The sequence below is a fragment of the Myxine glutinosa genome, chromosome 13 (genome assembly GCF_964187855.1).
Source record: "Myxine glutinosa chromosome 13, kmMyxGlut1.1, whole genome shotgun sequence".
Taxonomy (NCBI): Eukaryota; Metazoa; Chordata; class Myxini; order Myxiniformes; family Myxinidae; genus Myxine; species Myxine glutinosa.
Window position 1 is genome coordinate 23,511,612 of NC_136273.1, and position 11,163 is coordinate 23,522,774.

General features: G+C 50.2%; 1 protein-coding gene across 2 annotated transcripts in view; it reads right to left on the bottom strand.

Annotated features, from left to right (window-relative positions):
- The window catches only part of NIT2 (nitrilase family member 2), a 76,135-nt gene extending 70,242 nt beyond the window's left edge, over positions 1-5,893 (bottom strand). Inside the window, exon 1 of one of the 2 annotated variants that reach the window (XM_068133979.2) lies at positions 5,665-5,893. In XM_068133979.2, coding sequence (XP_067990080.2) covers positions 5,665-5,677 — 13 coding nt within the window. In that variant the 5' untranslated portion in view covers positions 5,678-5,893. The remainder of the gene's footprint in view (positions 1-5,664) is intronic. The other variant, XM_068133978.2, reaches the window with a different exon arrangement.
- Positions 5,894-11,163: the final 5,270 nt, after the last annotated feature.

Below are 11,163 nucleotides of genomic sequence, written 5' to 3' on the forward strand. Positions count from 1 at the left end.
TATGTGTGTGTGTGTGTATATGTGTGTGTATATGTGTGTGTATATGTGTGTATATGTGTGTATGTATATGTGTATGTGGTATGTGCGTGTACATGTGTAAATGTTTATATATGTGTATGCGTGTGTGTGTATATATATATGTATGTGTGTGGTATGTGCGTGTACATGTGTAAATGTGAATATATGTGTATGTGTGTGTGTGTATATATATATGTGTATGTGTGTGTGGTATGTGCGTGTACATGTGTAAATGTGTATATATATATATATATGTGTATGTGTATGTGTATGTGGTATGTGCGTGTAAATGTGTATATATGTGTATGCGTGTGTGTGTATATATATGTATGTGTGTGGTATGTGCGTGTACATGTGTAAATGTGTATATATGTGTATGCGTGTGTGTGTATATATGTGTATGTGTGTGTGGTATGTGCGTGTACATGTGTAAATGTGTATATTAAAGCGCGGTGCTACGCGCGCTCCTTGCTTACCAAGAAGGAAGCGGACAACGCGGGTAAAACAAAAGAGTCTTTATTGACAAGAGGTCACTGTAGCACTGGCGCGCCCGGTGTATATCCTAAGGCCACGCCTACACCTCGGCGTGGCCGCCGCCCACTTGGTGCGCGGAATGATGTCACCACGCCAGTGAGCTTCCGTGTCCGCCACACGCGCCCTCCCAGAATTCCCGCGCACCTGGAGGGCCAGTTTGCGGGGCAAGCGGCTGACAAGGCCGAAGCGCCCTCTGGCGACCGGAGGCATCCGGGGTGCAGGGATGCCAGCTGGGATGCCCCCGGCTATACCCGGGATGGGTGCCGGACCGGGGGGTGGCGTGCCGGCGGTGCTGGGCGGTGCCGGGGGTCTGCCCGCAGGGGGGCGGCCCCGACGCGGGGGCCGAGCCGCCGGCAGTGGGTGGTCCACGTCGAGGTGGGCCGGCTTGAGGCGGTCTATGGAGACCCGGTCAGGAGCGCCGCCGATGTCCAGGGTGAAATGTTTCACCCCGGTGTCCAGCACGCGGAAAGGCCCGACGTACGGGGGCCGCAGTGGTGTCCAGTGGGCGTCGTGCCGGACGAAGACGTACTCCTCGGTGCGGAGCTCCGGGGCGACGTGTGTAGGAGGGTGCCCGTGGTGCGCCGTCGGCACCGGGGCGAACCTCCCGGCAGTCTCCTGCAGCAGGGAACGCTCCTGCGCCGCGGACCATGGTGCCGTGGAGTCGGGGAGGAACTCGCCCGGCACCCGCAGCGGTTGTCCAAAAACCAACTCCGCCGCGGAGGCGCGCAGGTCATCCTTGGGCGCCGTCCGGAGGCCCAGCAGGACCCAGGGGAGCCTGTCGACCCAGCCGCCGTCGCGGAGGGTGGCCCGGAGCGCGGTCTTCAAGGAGCGGTGGAAGCGCTCGCACAGGCCGTTGGCCTGGGGGTGGTAGGCCGTGGTTCGGTGCAGCTGGACCCCGAGCCCCCGCGCGACCGCCCCCCAGAGCTCTGAGGTGAACTGGGGCCGCGGTCGGACGAGATGTCCGAGGGGGCGCCGAACCGGGCGACCCAGGTGGCGATGAATGCCTGTGCGACGTCCGCCGCCGTCGTCGCCGCCAAAAGCACGGCCTCCGGCCACCGGGTGGTGCGGTCCACCATGGTGAGGACATGGGTGAAACCCCGCGAGGGGGGCAGAGGTCCCACCAGGTCCACGTGAACGTGGTCGAACCGACGTTCCGGCACCGTAAACGGGGCCAAGGGGGCCTGGGTGTGTCGGTGCACCTTTGCGCGCTGGCACGCGAGGCACGTCCTGGTCCAGCCGCGGACGGCCTTCCGGAGGCCATGCCAGACAAACTTGTCGGCGACCAACCTCTGGGAGGTCTTCGTGCCCGGGTGGGACAGGCCGTGGATGGCGTCAAAAACCTGGCGCTGCCAGCCTGCGGGCACGATGGGGCGAGGCCGCCCGAGGGAGACGTCGCAAACGAGGGCCGTGCCCGCGCCGTCGAAAGGCACCTCGGTGACGCGGAGGCCCGTGACCACGGTCCGCAGGGCCTGGACCCCGGGGTCGGTGGCCTGGTCCGCCGCCATCCGGGCATAGTCGATGCCAAGGTGGACTGCGTGGGCGACGGCCCGGGAAAGGCAATCGGCCACCGGGTTGTCCTTTCCCGCGACGTGCCGGATGTCCGTCGTGTAGTCGGACACGGCCGCGAGGTGACGCTGTTGCCGGGCCGACCACGGCTCGGCGACCTTGCCCATCGCGAAAACCAGCGGCTTGTGGTCGACGAAGGCCGTGAACGCACGGCCCTCGAGCAGATGGCGGAAGTGCCTGACCGCCAGGTGAAGCCCAAGCAACGCACCACGCACCCATTCCTCGTACACCGCGCCCACCGCGTAGTCTGAGGCGTCGGAGGTGAGGGCGATCGGTGCATCGGGCGCCGGGTGCGCGAGCATGGTGGCGTTAGCCAAGGCGAGCTTCACGCCCGAGAACGCCGCGTCCATCTGCTCGGTCCAGGTAACGTCACCTTTGCCCGGCTTCCCTCGAAGGGCCTCGTGCAAGGGGCGCAGGAGCTGGGCGATGCGGGGCAGGAACCGATGGTAAAAGTTTACCATGCCCAGGAACTCCTGGAGCCCCTTGATCGTGCGGGGGCGCGGAAACCCCTTCACCGCCTCCACCTTGGCCGGTAGGGGGACGGCCCCGTGCCTGGTGATGCGGTGCCCCAAAAAGTCGATGCCGGTGACGCCGAACCGGCACTTGGCGGGGTTCACGATCAGGCCGTGCTGGCCCAGGCGCTCGAAGAGCGTGCGGAGGTGATGAAGGTGCTCTTCGCGGGAAGCGCTGGCGACGAGGATGTCGTCCAGGTAGACGTACAAAAAATCCAAGCCGCGCAAGACGCTGTCCATTAGGCGCTGGAAAGCCTGAGCCGCATTTTTCAAACCGAAGGGCATCCGAAGAAATTCGAAAAGCCCAAATGGCGTGATGACAGCCGTCTTCGGGATGTCCTCCGGCCTGACAGGGACCTGATGGTAGCCGCGTACGAGGTCCACCTTTGAAAAGAAGGACATCCCCGCCAACCGGGCGGAGAAGTCCTGTATGTGGGGGACGGGGTAGCGGTCGGGGGTGGTGGCGTCGTTGAGGCGCCGGTAGTCCCCGCACGGTCGCCATCCCCCGCCGGGCTTGGGCATGATGTGGAGCGGGGACGCCTACGCGCTCTCGGAGCACCGCATGATGCCGAGCCGCTCCAGCGTAGCGAACTCCGCTTTAGCTACGGCGAGCTTCGTCGGCTCGAGGCGGCGTGCCCAGGCGTAGACCGGTGGCCCGGCGGTGGGGATGTGGTGTTCCACCCCGTGCTTGACGGCCCCCGCCGAGAAGGTGGGCTGCGTAAGGGCCGGGAAACCCGCGAGGAGGCGGGTGAATTCGTCCACTGCCGGAAGCGTACAGATTAACCTGGCTGGAACTGAACCGCTCAGCAAGCCGCTCGATGAGCCGCTCTGTGAGCTGCTCAACGAGCCGGGCAGCGCGCATGCGAGCGAGCTGAACGTCTCAGCCTGGACAAGCCTTCTGCGCTTTACATCCACCAGTAATCCATTAGCACATAAGAAGTCCGCGCCGAGCAGTGCCATGGGCACGTCGGCCGTAACGAACGACCAACGGAAAACCTGCCCTCCGAACCGCAGAGAGAGACAGCGTTTTCCATACGTGCGTATAGACGTACCATTGGCCGCAAGCAGCGCGGGACCTCGGCCCGCGGTTTGCTTGTCGGACGTACCGGCAGGAACGACACTCACCTGTGCTCCCGTGTCGCACAGGTAATGGCGCCCGGACAAGGTGTCCGTTATGTACAGGAGGCTGTTTGAATTGCCGACGCTCAAAGCCGTCACCGAGCGTCGGCTCACCCGTTTCCCGACCCGCCGAATGAGCACGGCGGGCGACACTGCCGAGCCTCGTGGCCGAACTTGGCGTGGAAGAAACACCAGGTGGGCGGCTGCGGCCGCGGTTTTCTTCGTGGCGGCGGCGGTGGTGGGCGGGGCGTGGCGGCGGACACGAGGTGCGGTGCATCAGGGAAAGCCTCTGGAGCCGCGGCGACCACGCCAAGACTCGCCTGCGTGTCCAAAGCCGCGTAGTATTTGTCGGCCTTGGCAGCGAGCACGCGGGGTTCCGTTAAGGCGGAACCGGCCAACGCGAGGTGGACTCGTGCCGGCAGCTGGCGTCGAAATAACGCCCGGAATAGGGCGTTCGGGGTTTCGTCGCCCATGAGCGCCAGCATATGAACCATAAGGACCAACGGTCGCGTGTCCCCGAGGTCGGGGAGGTCCAAAAGGCGATCGGCCCGTGCGTCCACCGTAAGGCCGAACGTGCCGAGGAGGAGACTCTTGATCGCCTCGTACCTGTCGTCGGCAGGTGGGGTCCTCAGGACCGACACGACGCGGGCGGCCGTGCTGGCCCCGAGGGAGGCGACCACGTGGCAGTAACGTGTCTCGTCCACCGTGATGCCTCGGAGCCTGAACTGGGCTTCGGCCTGCAGGAACCAGATCTCCGCCTGAGCTTCCCAGAACTCGGGGAGCTTCATTGCTACCGCGTTCGTTGCCATGTCGGGTGGTTCAGTGACGGCTGACCAGAACGTCGGAGGTCACCAATTAAAGCGCGGTGCTACGCGCGCTCCTTGCTTACCAAGAAGGAAGCGGACAACGCGGGTAAAACAAAAGTCTTTATTGACAAGAGGTCACTGTAGCACTGGCGCGCTCCGGGCTGCGCGCCCGGTGTATATCCTAAGGCCACGCCTACACCTCGGCGTGGCCGCCGCCCACTTGGTGCGCGGAATGATGTCACCACGCCAGTGAGCTTCCGTGTCCGCCACAATATATATATATATATATATATATATATATATATATATATATATATATATATATATATATATATATACTGTATATATATATATATACTGTATATATATAACTGTAAGAAATAGTAGAAACTCCAAAGTACGAGCAGGGCGTCTCATTTGTATTGAATAAATAATCGTTAGATTAAATAAGACGCGGACGTAGCTTCAGGACGTCGATCTTTAATTGCCGACAAGCTTTCGACCAACAAAGGTCTTCTTCTGAGTCAGCCCCAAGTTCAACTTCCGTTGAACTCCGTTGTATATATATACTTCCGTTGAACTTGGGGCTGACTCAGAAGAAGACCTTTGTTGGTCGAAAGCTTGTCGACAATTAAAGATCGACGTCCTGAAGCTACGTCCGCGTCTTATTTAATCTAACGATTATATATATATACAGTATATATATAATTATATATATATATATATATATATATATATATATATATATATATATATATATATATATATATATATATATATATATATATATATGTGTGTGTATGTATGTGTGTGTGGTATGTGCGTGTACATGTGTAAATGTGTATATATATGTGTATGCGTGTGTGTGTGTATATATATATGTGCACCACCAGCCCGGGAGGGGGGAAGGGGTTACTTTTGCAGGTGTGTTATTCTTTCCCCGACTGGATTAGTTCGGATATTGTGCACCTTCTGTACCTTTCTCACTCGACTCAGATCTTATCTATCGTGTGCAAAGTCGTGAGACCGGAGCAGGGTATTTTTGACAAATATTCCTGTACTAAAAATATAAATATATACTGTACATGTTTATTTAATGATCTACTCACCCTTCACCGCCATCCTCCTTCTCAATCACCTGTCCAAACAAAGTCCACCGTTTCGCATTATTTGATTAAATACAAAACACACACTTGTCTATTTGTTGAAGACGAATTGGATGTTGTTGTTTTATTTACTTTAAATGGGATATCTCCACCTGATCCTTCTCTACTTTGAGTTTTTAAAAAAATATCTAAGGAGAGTTAGAATAAATAAAAACAAAACCCTGAAATGATTGCATACCAGCGTCGCTAAGCTCAAATATGCTCTTACAGCGCCTAAGATAATTTCATTTTATTGTTCTTTATTTTCCACTTAAAACGTGGAAATTTTTCAACCACTAGCAATTTAATTTAGAAACACTATCAGATCGTTTTCTCATTAACATTAAACAGATTTATTAAAAGTGGCACGAATGATAGTCTAAAATGACCATCCAAGGTATTAAAGGCGGACTAAATGGAACACAAGGGCAAATGCTTCAATGATTAAAGGGACACAATTATGAAACTTTCTGAAGAGATATGTTTTAGAGGATCCCTGAAGGATAATATTTGTTTTGGAGAATAATAAGTTCAGATACAGTAATCGTATTTTTAAATCGGAGTATTTTCACTTCTGTTTAATAATAATATTGCAAATAAGCTACTTCCGTTCCGTCGATCCGCGTGATGATATGGGTGCACAAGTCATTGACGGACGTGTACGTCTGCGTTTCTTCACAAACTATTCTGCCGTTCAATCCCTGACCCACAAAAAGATCGTCAACGATCATGTACTTTGTGGTTAAAAAAAACCCTGAAACAACCAAATTCAACATCAAAACGTATGTTCGTTCAAAATATCGTGTTGTTTGTGAAGACCACTTCAAGCCGTCAGTGATAGTATTTGATCAACAGGAAATCACTACCTTGGAAACAAGCCTCGAAATTGCTGAAACATGATGCTGTACCGACACTCACCGGGCGAGAATTACCTGTTGATTTGAGGTGAGGTCAATGCGGGCCAAGCTCCTCCAGGAGTTATCTATAGATGCCCGTGGAACTACGTAACTTCCGGGTAGTGCACCCTTCGCGACAACAGTCATGTGATTGGATACGTTGAAAACAAACCACAAAAGGGCACGTGTTACAGCCGGAAATTATGGAAACGGTGTAGGTTATTTGATCATAACTCGCTTAATTCTTGTCTGATGTTTAAAATTTTAACTTTCCGACAAGCTAGAAGTAATTCTCTTTCTAACAATATAAAGTTTAATGAAAAATAATACGAAATGTTTGTATAGCCGCCCGCGGAACTACGTAACTTCCGGTTAGTGCACCCTTCGCGACAACAGTCACGTGATTGGATACGTTCAAAAAAAACAACAAAAGGGCACGTGTTGCAGCTTACTTCCGGTAGTCTCGCCCTCACCTATATTACTAGAAGTAGAATACTAGCAGAGCCTACATGTCGCTTCGCTGAAGGACCAATTAATCGTCCTCTTGGCAGAAAATTGCTATATTGGTTCATTGTGTCTGCATTCAGTCCGCAGATGAAGAAGATCACATTTTCATAAGAAGATAACTCCACCAGCATATGGGAATATTTCATCAGTTTATGAAGGGCCCACAGGTCTATTATTGGATGTGGCTGCTGGGGCTTGGTTTGTCATGTGCCCTGAGGGCATTTTGCATTCTCTGAGGATAGCCGATCGATCTCCCAGACGTGAGCCACAAATCCTGCACCGCACAGTTTTCAGTTGCTGTTCTGTACAAACTGGCTTGGAACATGGCGACAGCCAACGGATCCTGCAGGAGAGGCCCACGAACGTGCCGGGACAGCTTAGCCTTCAAGTTCAGCTGCTTCACAGCCTCAACTGACTGTCGTATAGTTTACATTTACTTTACCCACCATATTTTTTACTACTTCACCACTGTGGTCTAATAATTCGACCTGTTGCTCCGTGCAGGTTGTAACACATTTCTCATTTCGCTTCCAATATCTGCTCATCGCTCCGCTGATGGGTTTAATCAAAAGACAGAGACATTGGCGTTTCCCAACCTCCCCTCCCCCCTCTCTCTCCCTCCTTCCCCATGACCCCACCACCAGTCACCCCAACAAACAGGTGGTGGGAGGGGGAGGATGGGTGAGGAGTTGTGGGAGGAGGGGATTGGGTGAGGAGTGGCCCAACAACAAGGAAATCTTCGTAATCTGGCGATGGCAATTTGTAATCTGGCGATGGCAATTTGTAATCTGGCGATGGCAATTTGTAATCTGGCGATGGCAATTTGTAATCTGGCGATGGCAATTTGTAATCTGGCGATGGCAATTTGTAATCTGGCGATGGAAATTTGTAATCTGGCGATGGCAATTCGTAATATGGCGATGGCAATTCGTAATCTGGCGATGGCAATTCGTAATCTGGCGATGGCAATTCGTAATCTGGCGATGGCAATTCGTAATCTGGCGATGGCAATTCGTAATATGGCGATGGCAATTCGTAATCTGGCGATGGCAATTTGCAATCTGGCAATGGCAATTTGTAATCTGGCGATGGCAATTTGTAATATGGCGATGGAAATTCATAATCTGGCGATGGCAATTCATAATATGGCAATGGCAATTCATAATATGGCGATGGCAATTCGTAATATGGCGATGGCAATTCGTAATCTGGAAATGTCAATATGTAGCAATTCATAATCTGGCAATGACAACTTGTAGTGACAATGAAATTTGTGGCAGTTCATAATCTGGCGATGGACATTCTTAATCTGATGATGACAATTCATGGTCTTGTGATGGCAATTCATAATCTGACGATGGCAATTTGTGGCAGTTCATAATCTGGGGATGGCAATTCGTAATCTGGCAATGGCAATTCATGGTCTTGCGATGGCAATTTGTAATCTGGTGATGGCAATTTGTAATCTTGTGATGGCAATTCGTAATCTGGTGATGGCAATTTGTAATCTGGCGATGGCAATTCATAATCTGGCGATGGCAATTCGTAATATGGCGATGGAAATTCGTAATATGAAAATGGCATTTCGTAGTAATTTGTAATGTGGCGATGGCAATTTATAATCTGGCGATGGCAATTCATAATATGGCGATGGCAATTCGTAATATGGCGATGGCAATTCGTAATATGGCGATGGGAATTCGTAATATGGCGATGGGAATTCTTAATCTGGAAATGGCAATACGTTGCAATTCATAATCTGGCAATGGCAACTTGTAGTATGACAATGAAATTTGTGGCAGTTCATAATCTGGCGATGGACATTCTTAATCTGACGATGACAATTCATGGTCTTGTGATGGCAATTCATAATCTGACGATGGCAATTTGTGGCACTTAATAATCTGGTGATGGCAATTCCTAATCTGGCAATGGAAATTCATGGTCTTGCGACGGCAATTTGTAATCTGGCGATGGCCATTTATAATCTCGCGATGGCAATTCATAATATGGCGATGGAAATTTGTAATCTGGCAATGGCAACTTGTAATATGGCAATGGAATTTGTGGCAGTTCATAATCTGGTGATGAACATTCGTATTCTGGCAATGGCAATTCGTAATCTGGTGATGGACATTCTTAATCTGGCGATGGCAATTCGTGGCTCTTCGTAATCTGGTGTTGGCAATTTGTAATTTGGTGATGGCAATTCGTAATCTGGTGATGACAATTCGTAATCTGGTGATGGCAATTCGTAATCTTGCGATGAAAATTCATGGTCTAGCAATGGAAATTCGTAATCTGACAATGGCAATTCGTAATCTGGCGATGACAATTCATTGTCTTGTGATGGCAATTTGTAATCTGGCAATGGCAATGCATGGTCTTGTGATGGCAATTTGTAATCTGGCAATGGCAATTCATGGTATTGTGATGGCAATTTGTAATCTGGCAATGGCAATTCATGGTCTTGTGATGGCAATTTGTAATCTGGCGATGACAATTCATGGTCTTGTGATGGCAATTTGTAATCTGGCAATGGCAACTCATGGCAGTTCGTAATCTGGCGATGGCCATTCATAGTCTGGCGATGACAATTTGTAATCTGTCAATGGCAATTTGTGGCAATTTTTAATCTGGCAGTGGCAATTCATGGTCCAGCAATGGCAATTCGTAATCTGGCAATGGCAATTTGTGGCAATTCGTAGTCATAATTCGTAATCTCGTAAACAACAAGCAATTCACAATCTGGCGGTGGCAATTCGTAAACAACAAGCAATTTGTGAAAAGTAAAGAATCGAGATGTATTTGGCCTGTTTGTTGTCCGAGCAATATGAACGGGGAATGAATCCTTGCCTATTGATCATGGGTCCAGTCCAGGTCACGGGTAGAATTTGTTGTCCTAACATCTTTGCCTGTTCACAAGTTTCACGTAATACACAAAAAAATCTGTAAAAAATAAAATAAAAATTGCAGTGTTCCGTGGGACGATCTTGACATACATTCATCATTTTCATCATCAATGTATTTTTTCCCGGTCTGCACTACCATAGTTGTTTTGCGTTGGTTGGTAGTTAGTGCCACGGATTGCCACCAACAGATGCTGGGCAAGTTAGTACAGGGTGAAGATTTCACTTTTCCAAGATTTGGTTTTTTTTATTTCACAAGATTTTATTTCACTTTTAAAGACTTCACTTTTCCAAGATTTGTCCAAATTATTTGGTTGTTGTTACAGATGTGGATTCTACCAGGGAGGTTGGGATGCTGTTCCAATCCTGGATCACTGACTGAAGAAACCGCTTCTGAGAAGTGAACTACACCTGGGAATGAACACCTTCATGGGATGACTGCTGGTAGCGTTCGTAGTTGCAGGAGTGAAGAAGTGGTGGATTGCTGCGGTCTAGTCCTTTTATGATCCGGAACACCTGTATCATGTCACCTGCATCTGTAACTACTGCAGAGTACATATTGAGGTGTCTCAGTCTTGGTAGAGGAGATGACGTATGGTATTGACGAATTTGGTTGCTCCTCTGTACCTTCTCCAATTTTATTCCTGTCTGCTACATATCGAGCAATGAACCATGCCAGGTTGCTGTACTCCAAAGGTCGCAGTAGAGACTTGAACAGCTGTGGCAATGATCGCAGTTCAATGTACCTGAATATACCTTGAAACTTCGGAGAAAGGTGAAAAGACACATGCTTGCAAGTAATAACTTACTAGCAAAGGTACTCACGCAGGGCCTCTCCCTCCTCCCACCACTATTAGCCATTACATTTCCCTAAATTCGCCTATTATTCATCTCATCAATCTAAGTAAACTCCAATCAACTTGTTGGCTCAATTATTACTCATTAATTTCTAGCTTTAATACTTATTTCCTTTTCCTATTTAACACTTTACTTCGTTGTTATTTATTTTTCCTTTTTGATGAGGAACCAACGGCCATGGCAAAGTAGTTCGTTACATCCTCGTCTCAAAAATACGGAATCCACCAGTCACGCTTGGTCGTTTCGACACCACAGGTGAAGACACCTTTGCTTGAGGAAGTCAGCGATAACGT